A 20882-nucleotide genomic window follows, 5' to 3' on the forward strand; every position below is an offset into this window, starting at 1 on the left:
GTGAAATGGCTTGGATAGCAAACAAACACTGCTGCCAGCTATCAAGTCAACGGTACAGCAAAAGGCACAGCCACATAACCAATACATGCCCGAGCTTGCTGCATTGATGCAGAAAACTACCAGGAAAATTTTGCGGATTACAAGCCAGCCCTGCAGCTTCAGTGCGCCAAATGTCAGTGGGCGCACACGACGTATGATTACAAGACGGCGTCAGTCGGTCAAAGTTGCTACTCGACCAAACTGAACACCGACGTGCCAGGAGCGTCATCCCACAACAAGGTCCACAGGTACTACGACTGAACGCCTGACAGGAGACTGTCGGAGAAAGAACTCGTTCTGGAACCATTAACTAAGAATAAATAATTATGTAATCCTGTGGAAATAAACATATTTGATACACTAACCAGATAAACCTATTTCCGCTTGCCTTTACGCCTTGAGAGTTTATACACCAAGACTTGTGTTCACCACACGCGCAGGTCCTTTTGAGGGCACTCGCATCTCTGACCCTTCAATATTAATTAATGGGACATACCAGACTGGCAGACTTGTTGCATTGGGCTGCACTCATTCCACTTCTCCTGAACACACCTCTGAGCATATGCTTTAATCATATGTGTTGATGCATTGTTATATAGCAGGACACTTCCTATACGTATGGCACAATAGACCCTTTGCGGAACCCCATCAAGCAACATAACTGTTACCATTTTTTTTTCGGCGTAAAGCACACAAATGGGCCCCAGTTCACGTCGAATGCTAATGCAGCATTCGAGTCCAATAGGCGCTGAGCCGAGTTCACAGTGATGGCGGGCGTAACATTCTTGTCGAACAAATGACCAAAGTATGAAAGCCTGGGGTAATTAGTAGTAGCTACTGTAATTCGTTTGATTACAATTTGGCAAACAGCAAAGGCTACAGTCTCGGTGAGCCAATATGCACGTTGGAGAGAGGCACATGACAACATGCCATTCAGAATGCTCGTCTGCACAGATTTGTCACACACCTTCGCTCTGTCTCTCTGATTGGCTCGAGGGGGCTGTGGCGGTTGCCCTTTTCCAGGTTACAATGATACGAAGTATAGACGCTTTACAGCAGCTGTGCATGGGCGCCGCCATAACCGCCCTTCAGTTTTTATTTTCGCTTATATTTTTCACTCTGCTCCATCATTACCACAGGAGGACAGGTTACTGGCATTTTAGATACGACGGTGTCTTTCCCCAGCATTTGCCTTTGTGGAGGCTTGCCAAAGCCCGCTTCAGTGGTTGGATATCTCGGTAAGACAGTAGAAGGTCGGCAATGACGTCTGTAATCGGGCGCGTGTGTAAAGCGTCTATAGGCAACCCCCACTTTTCAGAAAAGGCTATTGAAGAGACCGAAAGGAATGGTCAACATTTTTCAACAAGACTGTTCTTCAGGCAAGGGATGAACACAAATATGAATCATTTTGTCCAAGTAATTAGAACAAGTAAATAATTGACCGACTAATACAATGCAATATTGATAAAAAAAAGTATTGCTGCAATAAATCATACGAAAGAGAAAAAAGGTGCAGTTAATCTATGCCTACACCAAAACAGTTGTTCTTATTGCAAGTCGAATAGCTTTGAAGCAGGTGCCTGCAACGACTTATTCATCCCCACACTCAATAAAACGTCATCCTCGTAGCTGAAAATAAGTGTGCACTTCGCACTCACCAAAAAAGGAAGAAAAGCGATCGAATGCAGAATCGTCGATTAGCACAAAGGGTTACAGATCGCAGGAGCTTCCTAGTTAAAAGTTGCTATGGTTATTCGGTGACGCAGGCCTGAAAAAACTTCTCCTAGGCCCTAACGCGACGTATACCTTTCGCGTCGATTCTCAGACATTCCAACGTTCAAACAAAGCTAAGAGAATGCGAAAATTTTATGCTAAAACCACTCAAAGTTCTATCGATCCTCGAACAGATCCCGAATCCGAGCACCGGTACGGCGATACGGCTGATGCTGTCTCACAGGTATTAATATCCAGATGATCCAGAGCGATCTTGCGCAGAAAAGGTATAAAGTCTCATTCCTTCATATTTTCACATTATACCTGCGTCAGCGAGCACGAAAAAGCCCGAAATCGTCGGAAAGCCGCTGCACATCACGGCTGCCGCCGCACCGAACAAACTCGCATCCGCCAGCTCTGGGCGCTGCCATCTTACCTGTGACGTCACGGCTCTTGTTAGGTCACGTGACGAGTGGGCACATTTGCGTAAAAGATGGCGGCAACCGGGGGGGGGGGGTGCCACTTCGGAACTTCCGGTTTATCACTCTACGCCCGTCTACCTCGTTGGTTTAAACTCACCTCTTTAGGAATCATGGTTTCAGAGGTTCTGGGAATGAAAACACATATTCACGTTCCATGATGACTGATCGCGACCATCGCAGACTTTCAAGCGAGGGGCTCGTGCCAGCACTCGTGGTGTGCATGAACACCCGTTTTCTGCCCGAACACCTCGAACGGGGGATTCTTAACTTTCAGAGCCGTATTTTGAGAAAGTTTTGTCATTCATTGGGAGGTATAGGAGGAAAATGAGGAGGCGCCGTTGGCCGTGAGCTGGCTGAGCGGGCTGGGCACAAATTCGAATGTGACCAGCCAGAAGCCGCGATTATTGACCTGGCGGTGGTCGCAAGAAACAAAATTAATAAGTGCGTCAAAGTACCTCTCGGTGATTGAAAATATGGTGCACGGGATTCTTCGATCACGGTCATGCAAAATCGAATTATAGGAGAATGATCGACGTGATTCATGCGCCAGGCGCCGAGGGTCGAGAAAATGCCGTCCGAGCGGTCACTCCGACCGAGCAAAAGAGAGTTCGAGCGGCACATTCGATTCTTAAACCTTTTTACATAATCATAATCGGAACTTCACGTCTACTATATTTTCAACCGTGAAGAGTTACTCCATTTAACTTTTATGCAACTATTAAACTTTTCTCTCGCTACTACCGCTGGGGGATTCTTTTCGACTTCTGGTTGGCCATGAGAGCACGTCCCGCTTCCTATCTGCGTGCCGTGCGCGCCCTGGCTCTGCCCGCTCCTCCCTTTAACCAAACTCTCGCCATATATATACTGCTCTGGCAACTTTCAGCGATGGTGGTACCACGGAGTGAGAATCGCGCTCCCTAAATCCTCGATGATTGACTTCACAATAAATATGCTGTACTACAACTTCCTCGCGTAAAACAAAAACATTAAAGTTTAAATACTGCTCGCATAAAGCAAAAGTGTAATTACTTACGATTATCCAGGTGACAGCCATTTGATAGGCGCCAGTGCGCCCCGTATAGGTCGTGAAGGTTGCGAATTCTCTAAAAAGGTGATTTCCGTGTTTCTAAGTAAATGTTGTTTAATGCTGAATTTGAACACTTGAACCCGAGTACGCGCCGAACGCTGCCGCCGAACTCGTTTCCAATACATGCTCAAAGTTCATGCCCACAATATGCCGGCCGGCTCTGATATCTATGCAGGAGGGCGCCCCCTTTTCAAAAAGGTCCATTGCCAGATCTCTAAAAATTGTGAAACTTTGTGTGTATACTTAGTCTTAGCAGATTGGATAGCAAGACAGGTCTAACCTCTCTACGGTTCGTATCATTGACCCTTTGAGTAGGGAAGAGAACATCTCGTTCCCTAATTCGACGGCCTTCTTGGGCAAAACGGCGCGCTTACTGCTCTTTACGTTGCTTTTTTTCATTTAGCATGCAGCTGAAAGGCGTACAACACACCAAAATAAGGCGCACGAGGCTTAGTATATATTTACTTTAGGTTGGAGTGCCTTATCAAAACGTGTATTGTTTTGTTTTTCTCCAGAATAAGAATCGGGACCGCCAACATAGTGGCCCTGAACAGTTACGAGTCCATCAAGAGGGGTCTGTCCAACAACGCCGTACAGGCCCGTTACCGCAGCGTGTTCCTGGAACAAACCAAGTCGCCAGGTACGTCTTCTCCCCACACCAATCGTTGCGCATTCGATGAGAGGTTTACTGTGCTCTGTCAGCAACAGAAAACCCTAGTGGTGAACTTTATTCGTCTCCTACCAAGGGCAGCGCGATGCCTCTTATTGAACACGAGTGCTACGTCAGAGTTCGGCTGGAACTCGCTTTCAATCATTCAAAACGCAAGTCCCACCGAACGCTGACACAGCACTCGTATCTATTATGTGGCCCTGGTTGCTCTTCTGTAGGACAACCCGAAATTTGAGCACCACGGCTTCCTATCTTGGTGGTGTTGGATCAATGGAATTCTTCGGGAAATCTGTGGCTTATACTACAGTGCCTTAGAAGTTGGGTAGTGGGCTCATCACCGTACCTCCCCCGTGTATTGCTCTGAAGCGGCCGATGTCGAAAACGCCGGAGGCGCAGCAGTAGATTCCTCCTGAAACTTCTCTTGCCCTCTGCCCGCGATTGGTAAGAGCCGCCTAGCCGACCTGGTCTCGCCTATGCGCGCTGGAAAGTTTCAAGAGGAAACGCTTATAGCGCCACCGCCGAGTCGACATCAAGCGCGTCAGGCCGAGCCGTCCCGTGAGCCCAAAACTCTCTAGGCCACTGTACTATTACGAGGGTATGTCAACAGCCTAGTTTCAAAAATTCCTTCACGCAACACTGCTCGGGTTGCGTCATGGGACCGGGTTGGCCATGGAGAGAAGTGCCACGGTATTGCTTCCGATCGCCCCGTTGCGGAACTCGTGCATCTCAGCGCTGCATGAAAATGAAGAGCATGCTTGCATTGCATAAAATTCATCTTCTTGAAAGCACCCGTTCAAAGACGAACCTCCAATCGTAGGTAAGGGACTCTCTACGCTTAGCGAAGAGTACGCTTACGGGCTGCCGCGTCTCATATCTTTGTGGCGGCCTGGCTACCTCTCCAGAGTGCATCATGACCCTCACGGCTCACGGATAGTTTAAGAAGCCTTGGGAATTCAGGAGTCAAAACACCAGCATGACAGGCCCACTATACATACTTCATGTGGAATTGTCGTCCTGAGTTTACCTGCGCACAATCTCCGGCACGTTCGGGAGCCCGAATAAACGTTTCCCAGCATTTCATCTGTATAGGTAGGCACAACCTACAGTAATATAATATTATAAGAAGGGGCATATTTGAAGCCGCAACATCCGTATTTTGCGCAGACGTGACGTCGTGAAGTGAGGTTGGCCAGTCGAAATCGAAACTCAGCGGCGAACTGGTGCCGGCGATTAAGCCACTAGAATCGCTTCGATTCTGAATGAGGTCCATTATGAGGCGCACTCCTCGAATCAGTCTCTCTTAGCGCTAAGTAGTTAACAGGGACAAAGGTCCTTCTGTCCTGCCCTTTCCCTTCCTGTTCTGTTCTTTCATAATATGAACAGAGACATTGCCGCAGAGGTTCAGCACTAACCAGTCGGCGCTGCCACACTTTGCATGACAGTATCATTTCGTTTAGCACACTTCGGACGATAAAAACAGAAACACCATCCCGCGACGTCTAAGGTGTCACAACCTTAAATTTCTGGAAGACAAGATACACCCTCGAACGTTGCATGCCACCAAAAGTAACACTTCCGTAGTGCTGAATTTTAGCCGTCACTTTATGGGGTGTCCACTTCCGCCTTCGCCCCATCAGGCCCTGCCTCACCGCCCCAAAACAGGTTATACAACCCAAGGTACATAGGACTCTACGGTTTCACAGTTAGACGAGCTATAGGTAACGCCTCGTCCTTTCACCGTTTCGTTGCCGACCATCCTCGAGCTCGCCGACCGAGCTTTCTCCCGTGCCATGCTCATCTTCTTCTCCCTTGGCTCCAACGGGCCCATGTCCGGTGACTGCGGGCCCACGTCCGGCAACTCCGGTGGGGAGGGGAGAGGGTCAAGACTCAAGAGGACGGGGATTCTTCTGGGCCTTCGAAGAGGCAGTTATCGGGCTTAGACATGGGAGCGTTCTCGACGGCCACTGGCGGAGCGACGGGCGTGGGGCAGGCCTCAGACGGACGTTGACGGGAGCTGTGCGGTGACAGCTGCTGGGCTTTGGTCGGGCTTGGTGGCGGCGGCGTGTCCCCCAGAAGGTCAAATGAGGCCCCAGGCCTCGGATCCGAGCAGTTCGGACCTGTCTCGTCGGAGCAGCTTAACTGCGGCCTCTGTGTTGACATGGGGAGGCAGCGTCTTCAGCAGACCCTGTTGCAAAGCCTCCGGTTTTGTGAGTCTCTGACTGTACGAGGGGTATGCAGCACAGCTAGCAGCTATTCTCAGGGTCCAGAGGGCGCCTCCAGAGGAGGCAGTGTATGCCCTCAGAAGGACGACGGGATGGTCTCGCGGGACTGCGCTGTCTCCGGTCAGTGGTCTCTGTTGGTATTTCTACTGCCGTCGAGAGACGAAGTGGTCTGCACCCAGTTGCTCGGCCGCCGTCCTCATGGCCATCACGTGGCAGGGGGGGGGGGCGGTTCTGAGCTGAACTTCCCGCCGCGGATCGGGTTGACCACTTCCGCGGAAGGTTCGCTAAGGCGGGGACAGATAGACCTGCTCCTGCTGTGCTCGGTAGGCGGCTCTTTCGGTACCCACCGCCTCCACTACAGTGCCTCCTGCGGGGTGGCCGCCTCCTTGGTTGGGTGCCCTGCGAGGCGGACCACCGGAATCCAGGATGGCCGTCCTGACTGACTGGAAAGGCCGTGGCGTACACGCTCTATTCAAGCGTGCTCTGTAGTGGTCACAGATAGCCACTGTGAAGATGTGCGGAGAAACAGGGAAAGTTAAGAAAAGGGATAGAGCCTCCGACGGCCTGTGACGAAATGGAAAGGCTTACATAGCGTGGCGCGCAGGACAATGAGAAGCCGGTGGCCCAGGATCATTGGGCACACCGACTAACGAACAACACGTCAGACCAAGTCGGAGGTAGAAACGGACTGCTGTATTTTCAGCAAATAGCGCAATGCTCGGGCTCGGTGACCGCAAGCCCACCGCACGCCAACGTGGCACGCCAACGAGCACTCCACTTGCTGTGCTAATCTATCAACGTGACAAAACTACAGGCTCCCCTTCCTCTGTGGGGCCGTTCATGAGCGGCTCCTTGTCGAACTGCTCATGGACTGCAAGTGTCGTTCCAGGCGGGCATTTTCTGGGTTAGAACACTGTCAAAGCGGCGCAAACTCATTGCACTCTGCGCTACCCGCTCTTGCGAAAGCCTGAGCTGCTCTCACCATTCTCACGAACCGGTTGACCACCGCGCCTGGTTTGTGCTTGGAGCCGTGCGCAAGGCGTCCTTAAAGTGGGACGCATTAAGGACGCCTCTATGCTGCACGGCGAGAACAAGCGGGATCAAGGAACAGCTACGACACCGTCTGCTGATATTGGTCAGCGTTACGGCGCTGACCAATCGCAGCAGACGACATTGTCCCAGTCCCTCGGTTCCGCTTGGTCCGGTCGTGCAGCATAGGGCCATGGGCGAGAAGGACATAACCCTACAAATTCTGCGACGAGAACGTGTCCAGACTGCTCCTTTGTATTAAGCCGAGCGAGACCGTAGGTAAGACGCGACACTTGCGTCGTTCTCTAGCCGGGTCTTAGCCCTTCCCACTTCGGAGCGATGGCACGCAGTGAAACCGCAAGCGGCGCTGCTCAGTGGGTGGCTTTTTCCGTTAGACCAAGCCCCCACATTGCATTCCAGGAGACGATGACTCTAACCGCAACGCGCCGTCTGCTCGATCCTTTCAGGATTGACATCTTACGGCAGTGGTCCAATGATTTTGCAGACGACCACTTACAATAGGTGGTACCTCATCATTGGCTGCAACATACCCGGAGGCTTCCCGCCTCTCGGCTTTGCTTTCTGGCAGAGTGGACATCAACGAGTGTACCGGAAGCTATCCCGCCTCCCGCCAGGTCGTAGTGCAACATACCTTATATTTAGTATTGCTGCAACTGCTATGAGCAGTCACAGCGAAGTCGTGAAAGTATCCAATGAACCTCTTCCGTTGCAAATCAGGACCTTGAAGATAGTCTATTACCCTCTTCATCGATCGTTGGACTGTAGCGAAGCAACAAGCGGTCTTTGTTCAGCAGATATAAATCCAACTGCTCATTAACTTTTTACTAGCGTACCCGGTGTTCAGCAGATATAAATCCAACTGCTCATTAACTTTTTACTAGCGTACCCGGTGTTAACTGCAATCTCCACAAGTTTTCCCAACAACCGCTGACAAAGTCCGTCTGAGTTTTGGGCCTCAACAAGCTTTTCCGTGCTTACCATTTCACCCGAAGTTACGATACTCTGCTACATCGTGCAGAATCCTAAATCTGCTACGATACCCGATCTGGGCGTTTGCGGTCTGTCCTGTCCAAGTGCAGCCGGGGTCCAAGGTGTTCTCGGTTAGTGAAGGGGGCCTATATACGCACACGGGTTCTGTAGGAAATCGTGGACCGATTTTATATCAGAGTATCTGGAATATATTCGGGCCGGGACGTTCAACCGCGGTCGGGGCACAGACGTAGCCCCGGCATTCCCGGCACCCACTGAAGCGTCTCGAACCTAGCTGTCATGGCACGCATGGGCTCACCGACGTCTCCCATTCACGTCAACCACCAGAGCTGGAGTCCCAGGCTCTGAAAGCATTCGGGAGGCCATGGTTTCGCTCATCAGAACACGTCCGGCGGCGTCCGACCCTCACAGATCCTCGCTCTTGGATGAAGCGCCCCGATTCCCGGTCACGCTCGGCCTCGTATCAGCAGTATCAGCAGGCAACGTTTGCTGTCACGATAACCAGCGTTCAGTGATTTGGGCGTGCCGTTCCTCCAAAAAGAATCGAGGAACGCGTCGCGTGTGGTCTCCAAGGGACGACCGAAATCGAGGGCCAGCTGAGCAGCCCCCACGTTCGAGCGCCATATAATGTGGGGTGTCTACTTTAGCTTACGCCCGATCATATCCTGCCTCGACTGTCCCGAAGGAGATCACACAGCACAAGGTACAAATGTACTTATTGTGCACAGTTAGACGAGCTGGAGGGGGCGCCCTGTCCTTTCGCCGTTCCAGAGCCGACCAGTTTCGTGCTCGACGCCCGAGCTCTGCCCCGTGCCATCCTTCTTCTCCCTTGGCCACTGCGGGCCCATGTCTACCATGGATGGATGGATGGATGGATGAATACGGCTGAGCCCTTTGGATCGGGCGGTAGCTTACGCCACCTACCCATTTTGTTTTACCATTTAAGCTTAGAATATTTAAATGTGAAATCTATATTCACTCCGCAGTGCAAAGAAAGTGAGGCTATGAAACCCCTTGCCATCAGTGAATAAGAAAATACCTAGTTTTCTCTCGATTTCTGCCACCATTCACTTAATCTTTGCTTGGTAATCTCTACAGTCTTGAAATCCACTCTCCCTTCGCTGTCTCTAAAACCCAATGACTTTATTAAATCTATGTTGTCTTCGGTAGGCATAAGGTGAAGCCCTTTAAAGTAGAGTATCAAGTGCTCAGCCGTCTCGTCCTCCTCTCCACAAGCAGTGCACACTGTATCAATTTCCTGGTACTTCACTCTGTATGTTCTGGTTCGCAGAACACCCGTTCTTGCCTCAAACAGCAATGAGCTTCCCCTAGAATTGTCATAAATGCTTTCTTTGGCAATAACTCTTTTGTTTAATCTATAGCTTTCCAGAGCCGTCGTTGTCTCCATTCCCTCTAGCCACCGATCTCTTTCTGTGGCCTTAACTTTCTTCTTAACTGAGACTTGCTCTTCCGTATCTTCGCTATAGCCCAAAAACTTTCCTCTTAATTTCCTAGTGCGCTGTCTCCACTTTGTGTCTACACTCCTCATGTATAAATAGCTGAAATATGCATATGCATATGCATATGCATATGCATAAACCATATGCGAAATGTAGAGCGCCATCTAGTAGCGCGCCGAGAACTACGCCCGCCATATTGTTAGTGGCGAGAAAACGAAACCAAAGACCCGACCGGCAAAGACCCCATGTAAACAAGCGACCGCGCTTCGTGCGGGAGATGCGATGACAATGATTGCTGCGTTCCGCTGCGGGTGCAGCGCAAAAACTCTGATTCGTGTGTGACGTGAACGCAAACGTGAACAGGGTGCACCTTTTTTTTAGAGCGCAGCTCTTAGGGGCCCGTTCCCGGCTTGAGCGGCGTCGGCGTCGCCGTCGGCGTTGGCGTAACCAAGGTCATCCGAAGGTCACGTGACCCCTCCCAAGGTCATCTCAAGGTCACGTGACCCCTGAAGGGACGTGACCCCCAAGGTCACGTGACCTTGGGGGTCATGTGGGGTCATCTTGGGGTCACGTGATCCCCAAGGTCACGTGACCCCTCCAGATCACGTGACCCCTCCCAAGGTCATCTCAAGGTCACGTGACCCCAAGATGCCCCCACGTGACCCTTTGAAGGTCACGTGACCCCCAGGTCACGTGACCCCTTTGAGGTCACGTGACCCCTTTGAGGTCACGTGACCCCTCCCAAGGTCACGTGACCCCAAGGTGACCCCCACGTGACCCCCAGGTCACGTGACCCCTCTGAGGTCACGTGACCCCCGAGGTCACGTGGTCTCTTCCCCAAGGTCACGTGACCCTCCGAGGTCATGTGACCCCTCCAGGTCACGTGACCCCCAAGGTCACGTGACCTCCTGAGGTCACGTGGGGGTCACCTTGGGGGTCACGTGACCTTGAGGTGACCCCCATGTGACACCCAAGGTCACGTGATCCCCAGGTCACGCCTCCCTGAGGTCACGTGACCCCCCTCCCCGAAGTCACGTGACCCCCCCCCCCCCCGAGGTCACGTGACCCTCCCCCCGGAGCATATTAAAGAATGAGGGGAGGAGGAGGAGAAGGAGGAGGGGTCTACCCTCCCCTCAGTACCCTTCACTCCTCCTCCTCAAGAGCTGCGCTCCAATTCGGCGTTACAGGGATTAGTAAACGGCTTTCACTTTTAGAGCGCAGCTCTTAGGGGCCCGTTTCCGGCTTGAGCAACGTCGCCGTCGCCGTCGCCGTCGGCGTCGCCGTCGCCGTCGGCGTCGCCGTCGGCGTAACCGCGCGGTGCATCATGGGAAATGTCCCATAATGCACCGCGCGAACCCCCCACCGGGGTCACGTGACCTCGTGGGGGGTCACGTGACCCCCCGAGGTCACGTGACTCCCCTAAGGTCACGTGACCCCCTCCTCGAGGTCACGTGACCCCCGCCGATGTCGCGTGACCCCCCGATGACGTCATCGTCACTGATGACGCCACCGGCATCCACATCGTCATCGTCATCATCACTGATGACGTCACCGGCATCCACATCGTCATCATCACTGATGACGTCACCGGCATCCACATCGTCATCGTCATCATCAATGATGACGTCGCCGGCATCCGCATCGTCATCGTCATCATCACTGATGACGTCACCGGCATCCACATCGTCATCGTCATCATCACTGATGACGTCACCGGCATCCACATCGTCATCGTCATCATCACTGATGACGTCACCGGCATCCGCATCGTCATCGTCATCATCGCTGATGACGTCACCGGCATCCACATCGTCATCGTCATCATCACTGATGACGTCACCGGCATCCACATCGTCATCGTCATCATCACTGATGACGTCACCGGCATCCACATCGTCATCGTCATCATCACTGATGACGTCCCCGGCATCCGCATCGTCATCGTCATCATCACTAATGACGTTACCGACATCCGCATTGTCATCGTCATCATCACTGATGACGTCATCAGTGACGTCACTGATGTCATCACCGGCATCCGCATCGTCATCGTCATTATCACTGATGACGTCATCAGCGACGTCACTGATGACGTCACCGACATTCGCATCGTCATCGTCATCATCACTGGTGAAGTCATCAGTGACGTCACTAATGACGTCATCGGTACCCGCATCGCCATCGTCACTGATGACGTCACCAGTGACGTCAGTGATGACATCATCGGCATTGGGGGTCACGTGACCCCCCCTGGTTAGTTTAACCCCCCCCCCCTAGTGCCCTTCCCTCCTCCTCCTCAAGAGCTGCGCTCTAATCCGGCGTTACAGGGAGTTGTAAGCGGCTTTCATTTTTTCTTATTTTTATTTGTTACTTGAGACGCAGCTTTTGACAAAAACAATCGGTGACAACGGGAAGAAACATGCGAACGTTATCGCGCGGCGTGAAGCCATTTACAACTATTGAACTGGACCCTAATCTTTTCACGAAGTTGTACGAAATTTGTTTATGACCTTATTTTCTCTTTTTTTGCGTTGTAGTGTCGGCCTGCCTTTTTCTTGATGCGCAAGCAGCTCAGTGCATACGGACAAGACCAAGGCTGTTAAGCGAGGCAAAAAGACGGGCAGTTTTAATAATCTACGCCACTAACCATAATTGAAGATGCGTATGGTTAAAAGTCTTATGGTTAGGTTCATCGCAGTGACTAAAACTTCGACGTCGGTGGCGGCAAAAACTTACGTTGCGGACGTCGAATGAAGCAACACGGGCGGTGCCAACTTCATTTCACAACCTTTTTTGCTTTTTTGCTTTTTGTCGCAGCCGAGGTAGAAATTTTGTCTTGTGCAAAGAAGCTTGGGGGTAGTTTTAAGAAAGTCACTGCAGTTATTCTTTCAGAGTTGAATAAATCTTCCTTACTAGCGCAACATCCGTCAACTGTGCTTGAGGCCAATGCTATTTGAAACCAATTTTAGCGCATTGCAACGCTTGAAAATTATCGCCCAGGGCACAGTTTCTTTTAGAAGAACACAAAGCGTTCCACCAAAAAACCCTCCGCCAGCAACAAGAAAAAAAAAACTAATTTGGACTTTAACTTTAAGTGTATTCGCATCGAAAAGAGAATTAAAAGTGTTCTCAAAGATGAAATTCATGACGGCCTAGTCCTTTCGGAGAGCTGTGCATACGCTGGCGACAACAAGCTACCACAGGGAAGGCGTAGGACTTGGTCCGCTGCTTCAACGAGGTTTTCGGCAGCGTGCACAGGCCTCCGAGAGTTTTGTCAGAGAGTTGCGGTAGGTCGTTTAAACTGTTCGTCCACATAATATGGTCAGAAGGCGGAAAACAGTTTCTGCGCCGTTGCACATTTCCCGTACGGTTGTCTCCGATGCCTCCACCGTGCTTCGGTACCGACGACGCTTGCCAACATTAAAATGGCGACACTCTCAGTGTTGTCAGACCACAAAACAATTTCGTATAAGGTCTATTATAAAGCCCCTTCATATTTTAAAAGTAGCGCAAGGTTAGAGTACACTCTAGCAAGAAGCGTCGATGCACGAGACGCGTGCAAACGTGCAGCCCTTGGGAATATCATGGCGGCACAGCGCAGCACTGAGCTATACTCTGTTTCATACTTAGTGTGCAACGCTGTCAAAGCTACTGACGCGAGCGTGGGGCTTGATCTCGTTGATCATTTGCACGCGTTCTCGCGCAAACAAAATTATAGATGAAGCCACGCGCTCGCGCCAGTAGCTTTGACAGCGTTGCGCGCTAAGTATGAAACAGAGTATAGATTTCAGACGCCATGTTCTTCCCAAAAGTGGCGCGCGGCATGTGTCTCGAGCATTTCCACAACAATGAATGGCGCCGCTTTTCCCATGATAGAGGGGCTTTACACAATTATAGGGTGCCTACATGTCTGTCTGTCTCAGGGTGAAGACATCCATTGTTACCCTGAATGTGCCAGCGCGTGACGGGCTCGCGCACTCGGTGCGTGACTTGGGCGGTAAAATGGCGTCTATACCTTAGCCAAAGCTACGAGCTCGAGCTGAGTGACACCAGATTGCGCGCATTTCAAAATACATAAAAAACGATTGGGCGGAAAAATGGCTGAGACGTCACCACTCAAGCAAAAGCGCACGTGTGTATGAAGGCACTCTACACAATTAGAGCCACTAACACCACCTGGACCCGTTTCCTCGAAGCGCGGTTAAGCGCTAACCGCGGCTAAAGTCAGTACCTATAGGAGAGGAATTTCGAAATCACGTGACTGGCTCGGTAGGGATGCGGGGAGCCACGCATGGCCCCGTCGATTCGTTTGACAAAATGGCTGCGTCGTACGCAGGTTCCACGTTTGCGATCGCATGGGTGTTTGTCTTCAGGGCCCGTTTGCTCGAAGCCGCTTAACTTTAACCGCGGTTAAAAGTTAACCGTCCTTCCCTGTTAGGTACCTACAAGTACCTGGCCAAGTTTGACTATTGCTGGATGAGCGATAGCTCCGTGTTTTATTATAGGGTGGTAGCTGGTGTCACCTACTGGTTGTAGCGAATATAAGTGGCTTCCGTGGAAAAAGTTCCCCAAAGAGGGGGAACCAAACAAGGCGCGCTACCGGGTTCTCGCGACGCAGCGCGGCATACATTTGAACAGACAAATAATTTTTTTTTGTTGCTCGTGGTACAGATATTGGGTGAGGTAAAAATAAATTCACCATTGTTTGGAAAATTTCTGAATGCTTGGCTGTCTGGATTGAAGACAAGCCTCGTTTAAATTTCCTTCAAAGTTTGAAAGAGGATGACGAATTTCAGTCCTACAATCAATAAGAAAAAAGTGAGCAATGAAAGGCGGGCGGTACACCGGCAGCATGGTTGGCCAGCATGTAAGAACTGGGCATAACACCATCATAAATTGAAAAACCTGTAATGCGGCTCCAGTGAAAACATACCTATTATACTCTGTTTCACCTGATGATGTACCGCAGACAAGCGCGAGCTCCTTGTTCTGGGGGCGCATCTCGGCGGCACGAGCTCTCGTGCGTTAAAAGCAGTTCCCAATGCTATGAGCTCGCGCTTCTCGCCTTCTGTGCGGTACAACATAAGGTGAAACGGGGTATAGTAAATTACCTAAGCACCGAGGAGAACGCTGGAAGTGTAATTCTACGGTCCGCGCGCGCTAGCCTTCCTCGTATAAAATATTCGAAGTAAATAATCATAATAAGGCTTTGACGAAATCGCGTGGAAGGCAAAATTTGTTTTAGACTCTTTGCTTTAGAACAATTACTACGGCAGACGCCAGCACGTGCAACGCGTGTAACTAAACTCGTAGCATGCACCTATGTGCTTGGGAAATTTAGAAGCAAGGTCTAAATGAGGTATTTACTGGACGCCATATTTGAGGGCGATGTTTAGAGCACACGCTCAGAACGAGCGCACATTAATAGCCTGCGAAGACCGGCAACCTTCATGGTGCTAAATGCACGCTCCAAAAGGACTGCGGAAGCTCGCCGTCAGCACGCGCTCAGCAGCAGCGCACACGGATATGGCCGCCAGTGAATACTCCCTATTAGGACGCTGCCTGCTTTTGTGTGCTATCAAGTCGCAACTTTCACGACCTATAGGGGGCGCATGGTGCCTATCATTCTGGCTGTCATCTGGATGATCATCGTAGAACAGCAGTAGGGGCTGAGTACGGGGCTGGGGTTGCGACGCGTGAGTAATTCTAGTTTTGCTATATTCGAGCAGTATTAGAGCCTTAGTTTATTTTTTCACGTCAGGACGGTGTTGGCAAGCACTTTTATTGGGAAGCCGATCATCCAGGAGCTAGGAAGCGCGATTCTCACGCCGCGGTACCACTACCGCTGAAAGTTGCGAATACCCGGCTGATTGAGTTAAGGCAATCCCCTTTCCAAAAGCGTTGCCATGCCGACAATTATCCCGTTCATTTAGGCTCAGGAATGGCCAGAATCAAAAGACTATATAAAAAAATGCGGCGAGGTCATTGCTCATTATTTGCGATTTAAGTGAGGTAAGGCAAAGCAAACGCCTCCTGCGCCATTCCTTGCTGACTGACGCGCCCGATATTGGAGCTACAACGACATATCAGTTCCAAAGCGAGCGGCGCTCGCTCACCGCGTCACCGCCATGTTTCCCCGCATCCCTACCGAGTCAGTCACGTGATTTCAAAATCCTTCTCCTAGGTGCCTAAAGAAGCGCTATTTTCTGTGTACTTCCTCGTCCCTGTATTTTTTGCGCTTTTTAGGCTAATTTTAGTCACTGTTAGCGGTTAACGGCGCTTCGAGCAAACGGGCCATCGTGATAGTTAGGGGGAAACAATTGGCTTAAAAGGGCGAAAGGAATCATATATTTGTCTCTTTAGACTTAGGCTAGGTGGCGCAACCTACCGCCCGTCACAAAGGGTATAGCCATTAACATCCATCCATCCATCCATTGTTGGTTAAGTGTCGTTACTCTCAGGCGTAGCTTATTTAGTGGCGCCACCCACAACTCCAGGGCCAAAGCGGGACTGAGAATAACTGCAGCGTCAGCGTTCGGTTGGGACTTTCCCTGACTAAACACGAGTATTAGCAGAACGTGGGTTAGGCGTGCCTCCGCGTTTACACTTATCTTAGCAAGGGCAGAAAGCTCGCGCTGGAGGCGTAGCTTGTAGCCTCGTCTTAATGGTGAACGGAGTATAGTGTCCAATCTGTGACATGGCTTTCTTCAGGTGACGCCGAACATTGAGCACTACGGCTTTGTTACCCCCGAGCTGTTGCCGAAGTCACCTGTCGATTTTCTCTTCATTTACTCTATTATCTGCTTCGCTACCCGGCGCAGTTTTTGTTACGAAACTTTCAATGTTGGAAACCTATTTCTTGCCACTTTGTGAGCCAATAAGTACTGTATGAAAAGTGAATTTATTTTGTCCAACAACGTTCATGACAAAAAAAAGCCATCGCTTACAAAAGGGACTGTATACCGATGGAGTACAGTTGAGTGTAGCCGAGTGAGCACTGATGCAAACTTCTCGCTTCGCCTTTTCCAGGTGTTGGAACACTCAATGGGAAAGTGTGGCAAGAGAACCGCCAGATGTGCTTGAAGCTGCTTCGAGAGCTCGGACTGGGAAAAGCGTGTCTGGAAGAAAAAATATTGGTAAGAGATCAAGAAGATAAGCTTAAGATCCAAACTCCCCTCCCCTTACCCTGTAGAAATGTGGCTAAAACACTAGTGCCTACTCGTTACAAAAAGAACAAAAACTTAGTTTGAAATTTTTGCATTTCCTCAAGGGTCAAAAGATCGCACTATTTTTAAAGCGGATCTGTTAACGCCCGTTTCCGGGTTTCTCGGCGTCAGCGTCGGCGTCGGCGTAATCATGCTAAACTTAGCGGGAAAATTAACGTCACGTGACCTCAAGACCAACTCAATTCCCTGCTAAATTTAGCGGGGAATCGAATTGGTGTGGAGGTCACGTGACAGCAATTTTCCCGTTAAATCTGGCGGAGAAACTGAATTTGTTCATAGGTGACGTGACACCAAGTAATGTGACGTCATATTCTTTTGCTAAATTTGTCCGGAAACTGTATTGATGTTGACGTCACGTGGCGTCCATTTCTAGAGCGTAGCTCTTAGGCGCCCGTTTCCGGTTTAAGCGGCGTCGGCGTCCCCGTCGCCGTGGGTGTCGCCGTCGCCGTGGGTGTCGCCGTCGCCGTGGGTGTCGCCGTCGCCGTCGGTGTAACCGCGCGGAGCATTATGGGTAAATTTCCCCGCTAAATTTAGCGGAAAATGCTCCCCGATAAATTTAGCGGGGAAAATTTCCCCGCTAAATTTAGCGGGAAAGGATCTCCGCTAAGTCTAGCGGAAAATTTCACCGCTAAATTTGGCGGAGAATTTTTTCTACTAAATTTAGCGAACATTTTTACCCGCCAAATTTCGCCGAAAACCTCTCCACTAAATTTAGCGAAAAAGGTTTCCCCGTTAAAGTTAACGGGAAAAGTTCTCCGCTAAATCTAGCGGAAAATTTCCCCGCTAAATTTGGCGGAGAATTTTTTCTGCTAAATTTAGCGGAAAATTTCCCCGCTAAATTTAGCGGGAAAAACTCTCCGCCCAATTTAGCGGAAAATTTTCTCTAAATGGGAGGTAAGCAGGAAATGTGGCGGGGCACAGTACCTTCCCCTCTTCCTCCTCAAGAGCTGCGCTCTAATTTGGCATTACAGGGGATTGTAAACGTCTTCCATTTTTTCAGCTAAATTTAGCGGGGGAAACTGTGGGAGGAAGGGAGGGTACGGTAGAGGAGGATGGGAGGGTAGGCAGGAGGAGGAGGGGAGGGTACGGGGAGATAAGAAGGGAGAGAGGAGGAGGAGAGAGGAAAGAGGTGGAGACGAGGATTGGAAGAGGAGGAGGGTTGTCGGGACTGTCGAGCGGAGCGGACATGTTTGCAGGAGCTCTTCCGAAGGCGTGCGAAGCAAAGAGTATTCGGTATTTCGCTTGTAGATTTTGTTCTAACGTGTATGAAATAGTTTGCATAGATTTAGGAAGTGCTAGGATATGGAGTTAGGTCAGTGCAGGCCGGCGGACGCGACTAGAAATTAAGGCTAGAGTAGGGCTTTGTTATTATTTTTGGCGGGACATTTTTTTTTTTTTGTGTATATAACACGGTTTGAGGTAGATAGACGCAATGGCTTGGTGTAGCAAATTTTACAAAGGGGTGATGATATAGTGTCGTGTGATTAGTGCATGTGGTGGGTGTATCTAGATGAGACTGATTTTGAGAGCTCAGCCGAGGCGGAGGAGTGTATCTTGGTTTGCCGAATCTGCAAGAGGGCTGCGGAGGGATTTAAGTTGATAGAAGGGGAGTGCGCAGCCAGTGTTTAGGAGGTGAAGTGGGAGTTTGAATTAGAGCGAGAAAAGCGGGTTGCCCTGGATACTCAGGTCGAGGTGTTAGCTAGGAGGGAAGAACTAAAGGTAGAGTTTCAGGAGATCATCAATGAATGGGAAAGAAAGGTGGAGCGTATGTTAGGCGAGCAAAGTGAGGAGCGGAAGAAGCGGGTGGAGCTTGAGTGACAGGAGGAGGAGCTCAAGGAGGGGGAAGTGTGGAAGGCCTTGATGGGGCAACGTAAGAGGGAATGCGAAGCTGGGTTGGAGCAGCTGAGGAGGGAGTCGACAGCGAACGTAGCAGGAATGGCACTCTCAGAGGAAGGAAGCACTAGTGAACAGGTGGAAGTCAGCGGGACTGGAGTGGGTGCTCGACCCTACAGTGCCGTTGTTGCGCAGGTTACTAGCGGGGCAATAAATGACGCGGTGGTAGACCGACAGACACAAAGTGATGTAGTGCAGATAGCTGGAGGGAGCCAGGTGCAGGGCAGGGACGGAGAGAAAGGGACAGAAGACAGGCAGCAGGAGGCTAAAGGGTACTGGTGCTAGGAGACTCGAACGTAACAAGGATTAAAGGGGCCTACTGGCCGGGGTGAAAAGAGATGGGAGGGTAAACTTCGTGGCCCAGTCGAAGAAGTGCTTCGTAGACGCTATGGCCAAAGCTAAGAAAGGGCTCTGGGGTAACATGGAGGCAGATACCTAGCAGTAGTGCATGCGGGACTGAATGATGTGTTGAAGGCAAGGATTCAGAACTTCTATAGGCACATAGAGGTTGGGATACGTAAGCTGAGGGAGGTCTCTGAGGGGGTGCATGTGCAAATTAGCAATATCCCAGAGGTCTGGGAATAACCTTTTCAAACAGAGCAGCGGGTAGTGTCAGCTAACCAGGAGATTAGGGGTACGAGCCAACGACTTCAGTATGGCGTATTGGAAGTAAACAGGATGGTGTATGAGGCTCGCTCCGACCCTTTTCTACGGGGCATCCACTACAGTGGAACCCCAGGTAGAACGACAGGGGATAGGATTGGATGTCATGTCGTCGTAGATTTTTGGGCATCCACGAAGCCAGGAGTGCACCGGTGTACATGTAACAGCACCATATGTACCAGAACCAGAGTTGGGGGAAGCACCTGTGTGTGAGTACCGCAAGAACAGCAGGGAGAGCAGGGGGAAGCCCCGTAGAAATAAGAGAAAGAATCGGCTCAATAAAGAGTTCATAAACATGCAAGGATGTAGAAACAGAGTAAAGTGGGAAGAAATCAGTGACCAATGAGAGGCAAAAAAGTTTACAGTGTGTGGGGTTGCAGAAAAGAACCTTAGAGACGAGGAGAAACCACCGTACGTACCAGGCTACTACTGGGCGGAATGCAACCTCGGGTAGATGAACGCAAAGGCGGAGGTGTTAGTTAAACGACAAGACTGGAAAAGAGAGAGGGGAAGCTGCAGAAAACACGTATGACTGAAAGGTAGGGTAGCAGGTCGCAGCACTGCTCTGGGGTTTGCATACTTGAAAACATAATATGACTGAAGGGAGGCAAATACAGAACGCTTTACACGCATATCGAGAGACATCAGGGGAATTGGTCTTAATCAGGAAATATTTATCATACGATACATGAATGCCCACTTAGAACTGTTTGACGGATTCATGGATACAACCGGAATGTTGTTAGAATATTTCTGTGATGCCCTGAACCTAGTTTTGGTTAATGCACAAGTAATATGCGGCAGGAAAATAACGTAGGAACGAAACCACTCACACTCAACAATAGACTACTGCCTCATGTCCCCACAAATCGTATGGTAGCTTAGGAAGTATGGAAATAGATGAGGAAGGTACAAAAAGCTTAGCGAGCGATCACAAAAGAGTTAAGATTAAATTTGGCGCATCCGAACCAGAACAGCAAACTCAGGAACGAGCGGGTAAGCCGAGACTAAGCGAAGCCCAACCCTAAAATGTATCTAAAAGTATTGAGAACGTAGTATCTAAACAACCAACAAGAAAATGGACGGATGAGGCTTCGATAGACATCTTTAGAAAAATAATTAGAGGAGCACCGAATTAAACAAAAAAGAAAGCAAAAGCGGAGACAAAAACCAGAAGCTGCTGGGATAAGGAGGTCAAATCAGACATACTGCGGCGCCAAGATGCATCTAGGGAGCATACGTGGGCCAAGAAAAGGGAAGCCTTATTTATCAGCTGAAGAAGAATCGAAATGGTAGAACTTCCATAAGCGGAAAAGAGAGGCACCAGCTTTAATACAGGCCAAAATTGGGACTGCAGGAGTGCAGTGGTTGATGTAAATAAATAAAA

At 50.2% G+C, this 20882-nt stretch overlaps 1 protein-coding gene across 1 annotated transcript in view; it reads left to right on the top strand.

The window, feature by feature from the left end:
* LOC8034380 (cytochrome P450 2H2) overlaps positions 1 to 20882 on the top strand; it is a 120245-nt gene that overhangs the window by 74109 nt on the left and 25254 nt on the right. Inside the window, exons 3-4 of the mRNA XM_040213953.3 lie at positions 3837 to 3961; positions 16743 to 16849. Coding sequence (XP_040069887.1) covers positions 3837 to 3961; positions 16743 to 16849 — 232 coding nt within the window. The remainder of the gene's footprint in view (positions 1 to 3836; positions 3962 to 16742; positions 16850 to 20882) is intronic.

The sequence above is a fragment of the Ixodes scapularis genome, unplaced genomic scaffold, assembly GCF_016920785.2.
Source record: "Ixodes scapularis isolate PalLabHiFi unplaced genomic scaffold, ASM1692078v2 PGA_scaffold1__304_contigs__length_218370807, whole genome shotgun sequence".
Lineage (NCBI taxonomy): Eukaryota > Metazoa > Arthropoda > Arachnida > Ixodida > Ixodidae > Ixodes > Ixodes scapularis.